The sequence below is a fragment of the Barbus barbus genome (assembly GCF_936440315.1).
Source record: "Barbus barbus genome assembly, chromosome: 17".
NCBI lineage: Eukaryota > Metazoa > Chordata > Actinopteri > Cypriniformes > Cyprinidae > Barbus > Barbus barbus.
In genome coordinates, this window is record NC_136745.1 from 21615819 (window position 1) to 21634678 (window position 18860).

The 18860-nt window shown below is 34.3% G+C and overlaps 1 protein-coding gene across 1 annotated transcript; it reads left to right on the top strand.

Annotated features, from left to right (window-relative positions):
* The first annotated feature begins 311 nt into the window (after nucleotides 1-311).
* On the top strand, nucleotides 312-16618 carry LOC306883244 (neuronal membrane glycoprotein M6-a-like). The gene is made up of 7 exons (XM_079438371.1): nucleotides 312-555; nucleotides 9147-9339; nucleotides 12303-12459; nucleotides 12750-12903; nucleotides 13606-13682; nucleotides 13816-13881; nucleotides 15894-16618. The coding sequence occupies exons 1-7, from the start codon at nucleotides 519-521 to the stop codon at nucleotides 16044-16046; spliced, it is 837 nt and encodes a 278-aa protein (XP_079294497.1). The 5' UTR covers nucleotides 312-518; the 3' UTR covers nucleotides 16047-16618.
* Nucleotides 16619-18860: the final 2242 nt, after the last annotated feature.

An 18860-nucleotide genomic window follows, 5' to 3' on the forward strand; every position in this document is an offset into this window, starting at 1 on the left:
TCTTTTAGAGGAGGGGTGTAAAGATGAGGCTTTTACTGGCTTGGTGCTTGACTCCCCTAAAAACCCACCTCTCTCTGTTCACCCAGTGTGCTGCTCCATGTTTTGGGTGCTTGTGGATTTGTTGTTTTTGTATCCCACACTTGAGCTTGTGTTACCTTTTAAAAACACATATAGAAGTATATAAAGGTCTGAATGTCTTAACACTCACTGGTTTGCACAAGCCTGCACTGAGATGCCACACTCAACCTCTTCACACAAGAGAAGTCAACTGAAAAAAATCAGTGTTGACAGCACTCTGTGAGGAACAGGGTAGTAGCAGGAGCGAGAGAGTGAGGAGAGGGAGGAGGTAGTGAGAGTCTGAGAGAGAGAGAGAGAGAGAGACTTGTGCATTGAGATTCAGCCTCAGCCTCTATTGTGGTAAGCAGGCAAGGGAAGGCGTTTAAGGAGCGGGCTTTAAACCCACAGGCGCAACACTGGTCACCGCTGTAGAGACCCCCGAAATCAGAGGACAAGGCAACATGGAGGAGGACATGGATGAGGGACAGACCCAGAAGGGTAATGGAATGCTTTTTCCATCCATCTTTCAGAGTGTGTTGTTTCCCTTTTGCCTAATCCCTCACTGCTTTTCATTGTCTCTGATCTTGTGGATTATAAAACGAGGTTATGAACACTATCAGAATACAGGTTATTATTTTTTTCCATGCAGGAAGAAATGTATTCTGACATATTTTCAATTCAAATTTTTTTATGAATTCACCGTTGATGTATTTCATGGAAGCACTGTGAACCAATGCATGATTTTTCAGGTTTTGAAATATGTGAAAATAACATGGCTGAGCAGATATGATGCTTACATTCTTAAAAAAAACAAATTGTTAGATTTTCAATAGGACAATGAATGTAGAGGGGTGTGTGGGGTTGGATTCCGTGTGAGCGTGTGTGTGTGTGTGTGAACAATCTGATGGGTCTGTCTTTGTTTGCCGCGCATTTCTGTCAGTCTGTCTGAGGGAGGCTGAGACAGACGGGAGATCTGTCTTCTGCATGCCGTGGACATTTAAATAATCATCCTAATTCAGCCATGGTTTCCCCTCTTTCATTTTATTGGCTTGTTCTTTCATTTGTGTGCAGGAGCATTTGTTTGCTTTGTTTGAGAGGGAGCTTGCTATTTATAATACCACCATTTACAGGGGCTGAGGTTTCGAGCCCAGGGTGGAAATCACTGTATGTCTTTTTTCTTTGGTGGTCTATAGAGAAATATTTGCAAACGACTGCATGGTGAGGAGCTGAAAGAAAGAGAATAAAAATAATTGAATTACCAGCCTTTGGAACTCTCTCTTCCTCCTCCTCTCACTCCATCTTTGATGGCTCTTTATATTTCAGCGATTTTCCCCTCCTCCCTTCTAAAGCAGTGTGATGATAGCAGCCATGTCAGGTCTGCTGTGCTTAGACTGTCAATGGGCTTTTGGGATATTTAACACATGAAATATGAGAGGATCACTGATTTATGCTCAACCTGCCGGGGTGTTTTGGTGTTTTATTATTGTATTTATTGTTTATTTGACTTGTTGAACCGATAGATGCCATACTTGGCTGTATAACGTGATCTAAAAATCACAAATGGATAAAGCCTGTAAATATTAATTAATAAATTTTTCTCTATATTTTTAAGTTGTTTTGCACATAGCTGGATGTCTTGTTTGTGTGTATATATATATATATATATATATATATATATATATATATATATATATATATATATATATATATATAGGAAGAGCTTATCGTCCATAAAGTGCACCTGATGAACTTCTTGATAAAATGTCTAGTTTAAGATGTATGTCTCACTTTACATGTTTTTTCTTTAATATTTTCATATGTACTGAGTAAGATTTCCAGATTGATCTGTTGGAATTTGGGAATCCCAAAAAGGGAGACTTAATAAAAACGTTATGAATTAGTTTATAAATCCATAAATATTTTAATGTTATCATTATTATTGTTGCTGTTTTATTATTATTATTATTATTATTATTATTGTTGTTTTTTTTATTATTATTTTTGTCATTGTTGTTAAGAAAAACATTTTAGGTGACCACATCTACATTTATGCATTTGGCAAACCTTTTCCAAAATGCAAAGCAACTTTTCATTTAAGGTTCACTTTTTTATTCGGTTCAGATGTTTTTTTTTTTTATAAGTCTAATCCATTACCTTTACATTGTTAGCACCATGCAATTCTGTTTCAACAACAGGAATACTTTACAATTTATTCAAAACAAAACAAAACAAGATATAATGCCAAATTCCCTAAATCAGTGCCATTTGGCCTAACACATAATACTTACTAATGCTACAATAACTGCAACACATATTTCTTAACAGAAAACCATCAATCTCATAATCAGCTGTAGTATTCACAGATGTGCATTGACCGGTGTGTGCTGACCCTACCACTGCACAATAGATGGAGTGGGGAACTAAGCGACCTCATGGGAGAATGGACATTTCATTACCTCTCATGATTATTGGATTAGAGGACATTAGGCCGTTAATACACACAGATACCATCCCACTCATCTTTTATTTATGGCTTTTTCCTGCACATTTGTGTCATCGCCACTGTTGACAGAGTTTAGTCTGTTAGATGGGCTCTTATCATGTGTAATATCATCCGCTGATAAGATTCTGATAAGAGACGCTCATAAAGTGAGTTTGCAGCATTGTGTGCTGTTATAGAATGATACAGTGTGAAGGAATTTACATGTGTGTAACAATCTAAATATTGATACACGATTTAGCACACAGATTTTTGCCCATTACCTCACATGTGTTTTTCCTGCCAATTCATGCGCCTGTGTCTTCTGCACGTCTGTTTATGTTCTGACATCAGCCATCGGGCAATATTACAATGTTATGTTAAAGTTTTCTTGCATAGTGAGATGTATTGAGTTGATTTTTGATAGTTACCTATATTTTGTTGTACTGTGCATGTAAACACACTCACTTAGAGATTTTTATGCACACCATTGCATGTTATGCCTCTAACACTATTTTTAGCAACTCAGCATGTAACAAACCCGTTTCATTATTAATATCCAATGCGAACTGTGATTGCCTGATGCATTAAACTAGGATTAATAGAATTTGTTTGCATATTCCGTTCAGTCTTGATCCTTACTCTGAGGTGTGATGGATCTGTAAAACACCACGCTGTTTTAAACTGCGATGTTGCAATGGAAATGAAAGCATAACTGAATTCTATAACTCTGTGGGTTGCAAGTTATCTGGCAATCCCATTTTCCTTCTTGTTTTTCCTATACACAACCTTGTGAGATCCAGAGGCAATCCTCTGATCTGGACACTCATATTGTTCCCACATTCCAGTCAAACCTCTCAGGGACACTGAAGTTTCACTAATTGTTTGCAAAACTGAATCATGAAGTGATTCTGTGCACTATGTGTCTCCCTGTTGTTTTCAACAGGCCAAATGACCATGAGAACAGAGAATGGAACATGAAGCAGGTTCTTTAGACAGTTTTCCATTAAGTTGACAGACATTTCCTTCAAACCTAAAACACAACTCAATGCAATACAATTCAAAAACACGGCTAAATGCCTGTGAAAAATCAATACAAAAAATTCCTTATTAACAGGGTACATTTGGAAATATTTTATAGTGTAGAATATTTTACAAGTGCGACATTTTCTTCATAATTGGTGTATTTATAATCCAGATACAAATAAGCAACATACTACATTTTTAAAAATAAACTCTCCAAAAGTTTTTTTTTTTTGCAGTGATGCCATAGAAGAACCATTTTTGTTTCCCCAAAGAACCTTTCAGTGCACAATTTGAAAAACATGTGACCCTGGACCACAAAACCAGTCATAAGTAGCAAAGGTATATTTATAGAATTAGCCAACAATACATTGTATGGGTCAAAATGATCAATTTTTCTTTTATGCCAAAAAGTCATTAGTATATTAAGTAAAGTTCATGTTCCATGAAGATATTTTGTAAATTTCCTACTCTAAATATATCAAAAACTTGATTTTTGATTAGTAATATGCATAGCTAAAAAACTAATTTGGACAACTTTAAAGACGATTTTCACAATATTTAGATTTTCAAATAGTTGTATCTTGGCCAAATATTGCCCTATCCTAATAAACCATACATCAGTGGAATGCTTTATTTATTCATATATTTATTCATGTATAAATCTAAATTGAAAAAAAAAAAAATGACCCTTATGACTGGTTTTGTGGTCCAAGTTCACATTTTAAAAATCGAAAGAATCTTTCTCGAGTATAAAAAAACCTTTTCTGCGTTTGAAAGATTCCAGGATGTTCAAGGTTCTTCAAGAACTTTTATTTTAAAGACAGAAGGTATGGAGGAAGATGTCGGAAGTGTGAGAATCTTCTAGCGGCCTCAGCAGCAGCAGCAGGGTTGGATGAAGTCGTGTAGTCTTGGCCGTTCCTGCTGCGTTGGGTGCTGGTCTGTGTTTCCCCCCCTGTAATCCTTGTAAATGTGTCTACCATTGAGCCCCTTTGCCTCTGAATGTGTTGACACACGGCGCTGTAAGTGGGTCATGGTGCGCGCACAGGCCCGGCCCATTCTTAGGGCCTGCACCTCCATCGCCATGGCAACCCTGCTGGTTGATTAAACATGCACAGATTCGCGGCGTAGATGTGTGATGATGAAAACCCGCGCTCTATCAGGGAGGGGCCAGCGATCGAGAGTCACAGCGCCCCTCATGTAGCCACTTGATGTGACTGAGTTCAATTGAATTTTAATTCTTTTTATCCGGACAGAAAAAAAACAGCATTCTGGGTAATGAAATGCTAATCACTTTAAATTGACAAATTATTCAAATCCTATTAAAACAAAGGCCGAAGAGGGCCCGATTGAGCTGGTTATGAATGGAGAGTGTAAGAATATTTTCATAAAAATAATTCCACTACGTTAACCAAAACGTGCATCTGTTTTCCTCTCCATCTGCCTGTCTCTCTGACTCCCACTGTCGCAATCACTTATCCCTTCACTCTCCCTTTCTCTCTCCCTTCTGTGGTGCGGATTAGCGTTAGCGAATACAGCCTTTTGTTGCACGGTCTTTGAGAGGCCTGTGAGAACGCTTCCCCTCTGAACATGTCTGGATATCAGGGTGTCCACTGGTTTGCAGTGACCCCACAGTCCCAGGGATTAATTGGAGGTTGGGGGTGGGGCGAGGCGGGAGTGGCACTGGGGCTGTCAGACTGACAGATGGGCATTGGGGTTGGGTGGGGTGATTGAGGGACATGGGGGGAGGTATGGGGGCGACGGGGTGGGAGCAGCGATTGCTTTATTATTAGAGGACCCTCCGGGATAGTGCTTTTGTTTATGTTGTTAGGGTTAGGCCTGTCTTTTGTGTGGTTTAACATCTGAAAACTATATGCAAATACCAGTGTTGTTTTAGTAATTTTATATATTATTATGGTTCTATAAATATTATTATAGTTATTATTATAATATATATTATTATTATATATTATAATTAGTAAGTTAATATATTATTAATATCCAAAATTGGGTTTTAGTTTTATTTCATTTTAATTTTAGTGCAAGTTTTAATTTATTTTTATTTGAAAATTTGTAAAGTTTTCATAAAAAGAGACATGTTCACCTTCTCTGGTTTAAGAAGCGGCCTTTTACTTTAGTTTGAAAACCAAATCCTTAACCAAATTTTAACTCGCACATTCTCAAAAAATGGTCGCAGTCTAGAGCCCTGAGTTGACAGGTGAACATTATCCATTCATCTTCAAGAATTTTTGGACTGATTTGAATGGTTTAGTTTAGTATCTTGGACTGAAATTTGGTTTCTTTCATAACAGAGAGTTGCATTAGTACGGTAAACCATTTCTGGCTTTGGCTGCACTATATAAGAGCATGAAGGCTATACTGTAAGAAATGATATTGTAAATAAGATTCAGTGCCCTGTATTAACAAAGTGTGCGAGCTGCATTCATTTCTAATGTCATTTCATGGTCTAACACCCTTGAGTGATGAATATAAGGCTGCATTGTAAGGTAATGCAATTTGTGGTGGATTCAGAACATGTGATTACTCTCAGCCAACCAGGAGTCATGCAGTGGTTTCAACAGTGCAAAGAATCTCATAACAGGATCAAAGGGGCAAGCAGTATTGCGTAAATGCTAATACTGTTACGCAAAATTACAGGAATATAAACATTTATAATTTGTAATTATAAGAACACACATCTAAGTAATACCTGAAATAAAAAATATATATATTTTTTTTAAATATGACTTGAAAATGCAGTATTTTAAAAATGTTTAAATGCAATATTTTTAAGACAACATGAACATCGCAAACCTATAGATCTATCAAGTACTACAAAGTATCAGGTCCTGTCTATATTCTCTCTCCTTGCAATCCACAGCAGTTGCTATGGCAACAGGTTGATCCCTTGCCAAAGCCACTGTAAAGCCAGGTCTGGGGTTCATTACAGCATCATTACCATAGCAGTGTTTGACAGTATTCAATAATTCACATTCAAATGCCTGAAAGGGGAGCAATAGCCTCAACCAAACCATGCTCGTAACTCTTCACAGTGTAAATCATGCAAGTTCCTACACTCGTTTTATAAGGACTGGCAAACAAACACTGAGTGGGAACATATGCGAGCTGAAATCAAAGTTTATTCTTCCTCTGCCAAATGCCAAACTTCCCACACTGCAGAAAATGCAGTTTGGTACGATTATATAGAAATGCTACAGTAAAAACAATTAATTAATTAATTAACTGTACAAATGCCAACTGTGTTTTTATATAAGTCTAACACAGAAACTATATTATAATTTATGCTGAATTTATATATATATATATATATATATATATATATATATATATATATATATATATATATATATATATATATATATATATATATATATATATATATATATATATATATATATATATATATATATATTAGTGGTGTCAAATGATTAATCGCGATTAATCGTATCCAAAATAAAAGTTTTTGTTTACATAATAAATGTTTGTGTTCTGTGTATATTTATTATGTATATATAAAAGCATATACATACAGTATATATTTTGAAAATATTTATATGTATTTACATCTATATATTTATATTCATAAAATTTATATTATATATAAATATATTTAATATATAAACATTACATATTTTTCTTAAATATGTTCATGCATGTGTTTGTATTTGTATATCCATAATAAATATACACAGTACACGCACACATTATGTGAGCAAAAACATTTATTTTGGATGTGATTAATCGCGATTAATCGCTTGACACCACTAATATATATATATATATATATATATATATATATATATATTTAATATTACTTTTTTTAGTAAAATAATGTTAATTATTAAAATAATGTAATTATATATTTAGAAATATAAAATATATGTTAGATATTAATGTTAAATATGACTATTTATAAAATAAGGCAAAAAAAATAAGTTTTTATTTTTTATTGTCATCTCATAATGTTGAAATATTGTCACTGTATTTTTACAGTCAATTTAAAGGTGACATATCATGAAAATCTGACTTTTTCCATGTTCAAGTGCTATAATCGGTTCCTGATGCATCTACCAACCCAGAAAACGTGAAAAAGAACAGCCCAGTAATTTTTGGGGTAAGCCTTTTTCTGCAAGCTTGTGAAAAAAATGAGTTGCTCAGATTTCGTTTCCCCCGTGACGTAGAAAAGGGATCTTATTATAATATTACCACCCCTTAATCTGAAAGTTTCCACCCACATCGTGTTTTCACAAGCGACAACATTGTACCAGTTCTAACGACATGGCAAAAGTTCAAGAAAAGCATGAAATCTCTTCTGCCTTTGGCTTGTGTGTATAAACTTGTGTGTATTTGACAGTTTAAGCGCAATACTACATGAAAGAGAACTTAGTTGAGTATACTCACATGCCGTGTGTCAGCCGCTTTCTGTGCGCATGCTTTGAATGTGTGCACTCAGAAAGCTGGATATCAGAAGTTTAAGCTAATACGGTATATGACGCAAGATTTCAGCACGATAGAAATGATATTAAAAACCAAATAGATTTTTTTTTTGGGCAGAGTGTCTGAGGTACGATTTGTAAAGGCACAGCCCTATTTTGAAAAAGTGCAAAAAACAGCGTGTTTCTGCTTCCACTCAAAAATAGTCATTTTCAAAATGATATGAATGAGCTGTGGGGTATTTTGAGCTGAAACTTCACAGACACATTCTGGGGACACCTGAGACTTATATTACACATTGTAAAAAGGGGCATAATAGGTCTCCTTTAAGGAAACTACAGCCTTCAGTTTATTTTTTTAATCATAAAATGAAAACATTTCATGCATTTTTAACAAATAAGTGAGTTCTAAGTTGCTATTAATAAAAGTATCACACACTTAAATATAAATAATGAAATGCAATAAACTTAACTGCAAGTTTGTTTTCTTCTAAACATAATCCACTTGTCTCATCTTTTGCAAAGATGTGAAATCTAAACTTAAAGTAATGAATTTTTGGAATGAAACACATGAAAGCTATCATTTGGAAAAACTTAATCGGGATGACTAAGTGTCAAAGTCCATCCTCACATCCTACTATCCATTTTGATATTCATGAATCATACTGTTATGATTCACTCTGATATATGATGCCAAGGGGATAATTTAAAATAGTCTGCCGCAGGGACAATTTTGCACATCATTGGAGAGTAACAAACACACACAGAGAGAGAGGGAGAATCAACTGGACCTCACTGGACCCTCAGACTGAATGGACTGAAGATTTACTTCCAACCGTCTGGATACTTGTTAGTCTTGTCAGGCAGCTAGATGCTCAGAAGAGCACAGAAGACTACTTACACTAGCTTTGCTTTCTGTGCAAGAATACTGCTCTGTTAAATGACAGCAAACTGCAGAAATTAAACTTAATAAATGCAAAAAAATACCTAAACCACAAAACCAAATATGATCAATAGATCAAACAAAGACACACAAAACATCTTCAAGATCTTGATTATTAAAAAGCATCTTGTTTTCCTCAGCCGTAGCTTTCAGATGAATAACATGACCTCTGTTTTCTTCCTCCTCTCAGGATGTATGGAGTGTTGTCTGAAATGTCTAGGAGGAATCCCTTATCCATCCTTGATTGCCACCATCCTGCTGTATGCTGGAGTGGCACTCTTCTGTGGATGTGGACATGAAGCTCTTTCTGGAACGGTCACCATCCTCCAGAACTACTTTGAGGTGATCAGGGGACCAGGAGATGTTCTGGATGTGTTTACAATGTAAGTGTCAGCAGCATATTGAACCACCCAATTCTCACTGTAGATTTTCATATATATAAATAGTATATACAGTACACATTATATACATTATATACATTTTGTATGTTGTGTTTTTTTTATTTTGTATGCAGCAAAAATATCTAAACATTTTTAAAACCAGATTTATTGGTCCAGCAAAATTGCAAAAAATAAAAAATAAATAGATAAATAAAAGCCCCCCCCCCAATGGTTACTATATACATCAGATTGCTGTGTATGCATGTAAATTAATATAAGTTATCTAATTATGGTTTTATAACAATGACCCGGTGTAAGAGTTAGTCCTACAATTCACAAAGTAGGAGTAAAATGAGCATGTGAATGGGTTAAATACTAAGATAAATACATCTTCAAACAATCATTTTGAGCTTTTTCATGCCATCAGTTCAATAGAAATATAAAAATGCTTACTAGTACGGTGGCCGAGAGAGCTCAACGCACTGCAACTTCAGAAAACACATGCAAATAGAAAAGGCAGCGGCTATTTACACTCAGTGTAAATAGCAATTAGATGCCACACTAAGTGCAAATAGCATTTTTTTTTGCGATAGATACTATTTACTCTAAGTGCAAATAGCAATGGATTCTATTTACACCGTGAAAATATAAGTATTTTTTAACTATATGCTATTTACACTAAGTGTAAATAGCTATAGATTATATTTACACAATGTTAAAATAGCAAGATTTTCAGATTTTTATACTACTTATTGCAAATAGTGTCAATGTTCTGCACCTCAGTATTGTAGTACATTATAAAACAGTACGCAATAATGACGTACTGAGTGTAAATTATAGTTTTTATACAAATTAGGCTAATGGATGCCACCTTATTGGGACAATAAAGCCCTCCCTACACCTACCCTAACCCTACCCAATACTTTATCTTCAACTTTTTGATTAATTCCTTCATTTTTATTGAAAATAAATGCCTTTCTGATGCGATATGAGATTTGAAAAGGGAGAAAAAAAGTTAGGCAAAAGACAGGTTCGAACTCGGGTCGATCGCGTCAAAAAGCATGTGCCTTACCATCTACCCTCTGAAACTGAAATTGAATGAGTGTGTTTTTGCATTGTTGACTATCCCAATCACACGTTGGTGGGCGAAGTTAGTGTAAATAGCCTTTGTCAACAAGGTGGGCTATTTTCACTTAGTGTAAATAGACTGTTTTTTTAACGATATGCTATTTACACTAAGTGCAAATAGCTATAGATTCTATTTACACTGTGTTAAAATAGCAAGATTTTCTGCTATTTATACTACTTATTGCAAATAGTGGCAATTATCTGCACCTCAGTATTGTAGTACATTATAAAACAGTATGCAGTAATAACGTATTGAGTGTAAATTAAAGTTTTAATTAAAATTATTAAATGGATGCCACCTTATAAGGACAATAAAGCCCTCCCTACACCTACCCGATGCTTTTATTTTCAACTTTTTGATTATTTCCTTTATTTTTATTGAAAATAAATGCCTTTCTGATGCGATATGAGATTTGAAAAGGGAGAAAAATGTTCAGCAAAAGGCGAGATCGAACTCGGGTCAATCGCGTCAAAAAGCATATGCCTTACCACCTACGCCACTGAACCTGATGCTGTCTTAGCGTCTTTTTTTAATGTTGACTAACTCAATCACACGTTAGTGGGTGGAGTTAGTGTAAATAGCCTTTGCCAAAAAGAAGGGCTATTTGCACTTAGTGTAAATAGACACTCCGAATAGAAAAAGCACCAGCAAATCAAGAAAACATCTTCATCATTTTGACAACAGGTGGTGCAAATGCTCACAACACAACCAAATAAAGAATTGTATTTGCAGTGTGTTTCTTTATTTGTTTGTGTTGTGAGCATTTGCAGCGCGTGTTGTCAAATTGACGAAGCTGTTTTCTTAATTTGCAGGTGTTTTTTTTCTGTTTGCAGTGCATTTCTTTATTTGTTTGTGTTGTGAGCATTTGCAGCGCGTTGTCAAATTGACGAAGCTGTTTTCTTAATTTGCAGGTGTCATATGTGTTTTTCTGTTTGCAGCGCGTTGAGCTCTCTCGGCCACCGTATACTATTCCTGTTTTTACCTGAAAATAAAAAAGATTCAACTGTGATCTTTGCGTATATTAACTACAGAAATAATGTGTAGTTTTGGAGAACTCATTTGGAGAACTTTAAAGGCAATTTTCTAAGTAATTTTTTTGCACCCTCAGATTCCAGATTTTCTTTTTAGTTATTCAGCTTTCAGATGATGTATAAATCTCAGTTTCGAATAAATTGACCCTTATGACTGGTTTTGTGGTCCAGGGTCACATATTTGTATATATTCAAGTTTGGAATAAGCTTTCTACTTGTTTTTTTTTTGTTTTTTTTGTACTGCCTTGCCATGTTGATTTTATCTGTAGGCTAAATTTTAAATTACGCTAAATGTTTTGTAGTTTACACTGGCTTAATTAACATGTAATAATGCCCAAAAATGATGAATTCATATACAAAACTTTAGCAATATGATAATTTCAATTGACATCATAATTTCTCTGTAGTTTGCTTATAATTCTCTCTGTGTGCTTGAGTCTGAGATGGATTGAGTAATGTGAATTATTTTAACTTAATATGCTGAAAATTATACTTTTGTTTGTAATTACCTAAGGAGTGGCTCGTTGTAACCACAGGCTCATTTTACCTCATCCTCCCCTGAATTCAACCAAATTACTGAGGTTAATGGTTAAAACAAGGTTAATGTTTTTTTTTTATTTTTAAAAAAATATATAATTTAAATAATTATTTTAAATAATTTAAATAATATGTTTTAAGGATTTGTAAATGTTTTACTGGAGAGCTAGAGAAGATACCAAAAATATTTTTTGTAGTGCATTTAAATAATTTAGAAAATGTATGAATGACTCATATTATTATTGACTTGATTTCCTCCGTTCCCACAGCATTGACATTATCAAGTATGTGATCTATGGAATTGCCTCTGCATTCTTCGTGTATGGCATTCTTCTGATGGTCGAAGGCTTCTTTACAAGTGGGGCCATCAAGGACCTGTATGGAGACTTCAAAATCACCACCTGTGGACGTTGCGTCAGTGCATGGGTGAGAAATCACTGGGGGAGATTCATGCATTGTAATTTAGAAAAGGGCAATGGCAAAGCCACTAAGAATAACTGCCGCACATAAATATGGCATCTGTTTATAGGCTATAAAAGATTACAGTACATATTGAACTCTGCAAGTTATTCTCCTCTCATTTGTGCCAAGTGAAACATGAAATACATTGTGTGGTTGCAATTATTGTAATGAATTTATAACGCTTATAATTTAGCTTTTTATTTATTTCTATTTTATTCTCAATGGATTTCTAATTAAGTGCTTGATTTCTACAGTTCATCATGCTGACGTACATCTTCATGTTGGCTTGGCTGGGTGTGACAGCATTCACCTCTTTGCCTGTCTTCATGTATTTCAATATCTGGACCATTTGCCAAAACACGACCATTCTGGAGGGAGCAAGTTTATGTCTTGACCCGCGCCAGTTTGGTATGTTTTACAATCTGTGGGTTTTAGTCCCAGATGTTTAGGTGTGGTTAACTATGCAAATAAATATGTTTCAATGATGATCTGTTTTTGTTGCTGTAATTTTGTTCTTTCTTACTGGTAGTTATCCACAGTGTTGGGAAGGTTACTTTGGAAATGTAATAGGTTATAGATTACAAGTTACCCTATTCAAAATGTAATAAGAAGTGTAACTATTTCAGTTACTTTATTAAAGTAATGTAACTGATTTGGTTCCTTTTCTAAATTTCTAATGAATGTTTTCAACTGTTTATCATTTTTAAACATTTAAAGCAGGCACGGTTAACCTTTCAGTAGGACTCAACACTGATTACTGTCAGACATCCTTCATTATTTGAATTAAGATTATAATAATTTGATTTTAAAGCACAGCCACCACAAAATAAGACTTTAGCACCTCTTTTTACTTTAAGATCACTTTATTCAACATATCCTTGCAGAAAATATTCATATGTAACCTACTTTGTAATAGTTAACATTTTCATAAGTTAACTTCACCTTTTTTCTCAGTAACTGTAATGGATTACAGTTACATTTATTTTGTAATTAAATTACGTAATGCTGTTACATATACTCATTAAAAAGTGTAATATCTATTTCTATAACCTCATATACCGTAAAAACACAGTCTATTCTTAAGGAATAAGAAAACCTTTTTTTTTTTAGGTGTTGTGCCCATTGGCGAGGAGAAGACTGTATGTGCAGGATCAGAGAAATTCTACAAAATGTGTGAATCAAATGAGGTGAGTAAACATCTGTGTGAAGTATAGACAGGTACACTAAAGTTCAATGATTTCAAATGATTGTGTAGATCATTTCCACAGTGAAAAGCAATCCAAGGCTCATTTCTCTCTCAATATTTTTTTCCCCTGAAAGCTGGATATGACATTCCACCTGTTTGTGTGTGCGTTGGCTGGGGCTGGAGCAGCAGTCATTGCCATGGTGAGTTTTGACTAATAAAATACAATTATACTTAGTTATTCAGACTAAGTAATGTATCTTAGAGAAGAGGTTTCACATGTGGGTGTAGTGTTGATTTTTTTTAGTGAATAAATAAGTTGCATTAAACAAACAAAAAAAAATGTAGGGAAAAATAAAGTAAAATTTACCACAATCATGATTATGTTAATGATGAAACATACCAAAATGTGTCAATATTATAAAAAGAAGTTATTTTACATAATATGAAACTTGCTCCATCTCTTTGTGGGAATTCATATATTATATTATATTATGTTATTATATTTTCCCTCTCAACATAATAGTTGTAATAAGTCCTAACTAGGCAAAAAAATTGTATAAAAATTTTAAGTGTGACAAATTTGGATTTCCCTTTTTCAAACCATCAACAATGTGTAATTTGGGTGATGATGATGCCAACAGAATTAATGACATCACCTGCTTCAGCTTGTTTATGTCTAAACTGGAACGGGATAAAGTCATGAATCACTGTCACTGCTTTCCTAGGGCATTCAGGGAGAAAAAAATAATTGAGCATTGGGGGCGTTGTCAGCTCTCTCTTATTGGCTTTTCTTTGTTGTTATTTAACATCCTCCTTTTATTTTTGTGGCTGTTTTCATTTGTCTTCCTCTCTCTCTCTCTTTCTCTCTCTGTCTATCTCTCTCTCTCTCTTCATCTCTCTCACATACACGGAGAGACACTGGGCATGTCGTTTTGTTGTCATGGAAACTGGGAGAAGAAAGGCCCTAGAGCTTGTAGCAAGCAGCACTCAGAAATTTGCGAGGAACCATTTTCTGAAAAAGGGAATGTGGTTGTTAGTCTGGGATGATGTAGCAAATTATAGAAAGAGCTTGCCCGTCCCCTGCTGTGGAAAGAGCAAATTTAACACAATGCGTCCTCATGCTCTCTGGGAAGGGTAATAATAACCAAGCTTTTCTTTTGTCAGGATGAGAAATTCAGGGTGTGGCCCTATTCAAATGAGCTTACATAATGTCAATATGACTTGCATAATGATGCACTGAAGTAAACAATATATGGTGTGCTCTCATGCAGTACAATAATTCACTCGTAACCTATTTTTGATATGAATATAATTTAGATAAAATCAAGTCTACAGCTGCTTATTCTTCCATGCACATTGATTTCATGTGGTGTGAGATAACCCATTATACATCATTTTTGTTCACACATGTAAAACCTTTGCTAGGTTGCATAATAGAAACTAGGGCCTTCATCATGGTATTTTGCATATTTGAAGTAGACTGTAGAATTGCCTCCTAAGCAAGGCAGGCTGCCAGCACATGTATGAGAAGAGTCTGGCTGCCTTACAATGCTGCCTCCTGCTGGTGTCACTGCTAATTTTAGAGTGATAAACATGCATCATCACAGTCTGCTGTCAACTTGCAGATCTTTCTTTCTTATTCTAAATTAATTAACACAATTTGTAATGTGTATATATATACACACACACACATACACTACTGGTCAGAAATTTAAAATAATTGAAAGAAGTCTATTTTAATTTAATTTAAGTCTAATTTAATTAGTATTTAAATGGAATATATATATTTACAGTGTGTAAAACAATGCATTTTTCATGCATTTTTTAAATTGTGTAATAGATGAACATATTAATTCATTCATATTGTAGTCCATTAATTCAAAATAAAAAATGCATTAAAAACAATAATACAATTAAAAAGTAATTGCTTTCATAATAAGAATAAGGTAACAGTACAAAGAACAGTAAATTCTTCTCTAAATTCAATCTAGATATGTAAATTTGTTTTTCAAAAAAGCCAAATAATAAAATTTCAAATGCTGACTTTGTTAATGCTATTTGAATAATAAATCTATATTAAAAAATAATAATAATTTGTTAAGAATTCTAAGTTTCAGTGTGTTTATGTGAACAATTTATCAGAATAATATAAATGCAAAGTTTTAGTTGAGACTCTATTGCCGCTATTTAATATTATATGGTGTTGCTTTAGATCCACTACCTGATGGTGCTGTCTGCCAACTGGGCCTATGTGAAAGATGCATGTAAAATGCAGAAATACGAGGACTGCAAGTCCAAGGAGGAGCAGGAGCTGCATGACATCCACTCTACGCGCTCCAAGGAACGGCTCAATGCCTACACATAAGACAGGAAGCAGCAGTGAGGGCGAGAGGACCCTCAGTGCTTTCACTTCCTGTTGAAGGGAGTTTTGGCACTGGAGCAGTCCAGGTGGTGTCGTATGACCAACCCCATGGCCAACCCATTACCTCTCGCACAAACATTATTATTATTATTATTATTATTAGTGCTAGCAGTAGTGTTGTAGTTTTTTTCACATTATTGTATATCATTTTTTTTAAGAGATTGTGCTGGTTCTTTTTTTTTCACCACATATTACAATTTTTAAATATGTTTTTCTTTATAAACACATTTTCGTATTAATTCATGAATCATTCTTATGTAGAGGGTCGGTTATTGGGGTGAAAAAAGCACATTTTTCATGTGTGTCTGTCTCTTAAGGTCTCATTATCAAGGACTGAAAGCATTAAAAAAAAATTTGGTAAAAAAAAAATATTATTCTCTCTCTTTCTCTCTCTCTCTCTCCCTCTCTTTCTCTCCTTCTTTTTTTAATCATCAGAAGGTATGAAGCCCGATACCAGCAGATGGCTTGCTCATTCTGCATTATTTTGGTAAAAGAAAACTCAAAAACTGAGACAGAAAAGACAAAAAACAAAATTAAGATATAACAGATGTACCATAAAGTGTTTATTTATTATTTTTCTACAGATGTCATTGCATAGCTTATCAAGATGATTACAAAATGACAAATGGTTATTATTTGCTTGCTGTGCCAGTCTAGTTTTCAGACTGCATCGTGCCAGTAGGTGACCACTTTTAAGTGGACATGAAGCATTTAAATTAGTGCCGTCAAACAATTAGTCGCGATTAATCGCATCCAAAATAAAAGTTTTTGGTTACATAACATAATGTGTATACTGTGTATATTTGTTATGCATATATAAATACAAACAAATGCATATAATAATTTAAGAAAAATATGTAATGTTTATATATTAAATATATTTATATATATATATATATATATATATATATATATATATATATATATATAATATGAATATATAAATGTATAAACATGTAAATATTTTCAAAATACTGTATGTGTGTGTATTTATATATACATAATAAATATACACTACACATACATATATAATGTAAACAAAAACTTTTATTTTGGATGCGATTAATCGTTTGACAGCACTGATTTAAAACTTACCACAGTGTCGACGACCCCCTCTTCAGTAACAATGCAACTCTCCCTTTACTGGAAGCAAGCGACATATGCACAAGCCTACAGCGTTTTGACCCCCTCTTTTTTTATTTTCCTACTCAAATAGATATAGACACAGTTAAGCCGACAGGGTTTTTATTTGACTTTTTTGATTTTTAGCTTTTGTACATAGTCATTCTGTAAATGTACTGTATGTACTGTACGTTAGCACTTAAACTTCAGGTGAATTCGTATTAGATTGAAAAACACATTCCATGACAGGATAGGGTGGGCGGAGGGAGGGTGTTCTTCTAAAAACACAAGGAAAAAAATGGAGGAGAAGCAAAAACCAGGCGACACAGTAATGTTTTGTGTCAGATCACATTCTTTCGGTGGGCTTTTTCTTTCCAAAGGGGAATATCACGACGAAAACAAATATTTAAAGAGCTTATACTATTATCTCGATGACAGTTACTCATTGTCTTGCTAACAAGTCATTATTATATTGGACGATGGAAATGTCTTCTCATTCTTTTAATGCCTGGCAAGTCATGTTCTGTCAGTGTTTCTAAGAGCTAGTTTTGTGCACCTATTTGACCATTTTGTGAGCTCTTAAGTGCATTGGGGTTCTGGCTGCGAAGTCACACCCCTGTAATGTTAGGTAAAGACTGTGAACCTAAGTGTTATTTGTGGCATGGTCATGCATTCAATGGTAATCGTTTTTACTGGATCAAAAAAAAAAATAATGATGATGATAATAATAATAATGAAAAAAAAACAAAAAAACAAGAAAAACAGTTTTCATTTGATCTTTTTATGAGTTTGTTACATGCGACAGTCTTGCTGGGTCATCCCCTTCCTCATAATGTGCAGTAATTTGAATCCTATGCTGAATACATTGCGCTGAAACTCCTACTCTTCGATGGTAGTGTTTGATTTGTGCCTGTTTACTTTGTGGTGATCTCTCTAACTCCTCTGAGTCCTCCTCTCACCTTTCAATTACTATTGCTTGTTGAGCCCCTAACTTAATTCTTTCTCTGAACCCTCACCTCTCTCTCTCTCTCTCGCTCTCTCTCTCTCTCTCTCTCTCTCTCTATTACTCTGGCTCACTCTCTCTGTCCTCGTATACTAGTCTTTTTGTACTCTCACTAAAGAATGCTTAGTAGCAAGCTGTAACATTAATTTTTTTTGTACATAAATGTGCCAACCGCTTGACAGTGGCTTTTCTGATCTGTACGGACAAACTGCTTGCATAAATAAACTACACTGGTGTACTTGTTAATAAATACGATTGTTGTTGTTCTTAACAGTCTGTGTATCATGTTGGAGTTATTTACTTCACACACATTCTAAAAATGTTTCGCTGGTTTACTTTTATATGCTAATATCTAAATTAATTTAATTTACTTCTGAATAAAGGGGATACACAAAGTAATTTGTAAAGGTCAAATTTAGAAAACAGTATTTTCAACTGGTTGTATATATGTTTCACATTACTGTGTGTTTATATATGACTCTAAAGTTTTAGATATGTATTTTCATGTACTCACTTTGTTATTCAACAAAGTATCAGGAAAAAAAAGTTTCATACTACCACTATTAGGTCTAACGTCAAATATTTAGGACACCGAACTTCAGAAGCTCACCAAGGCTGCAATTACTTGATGA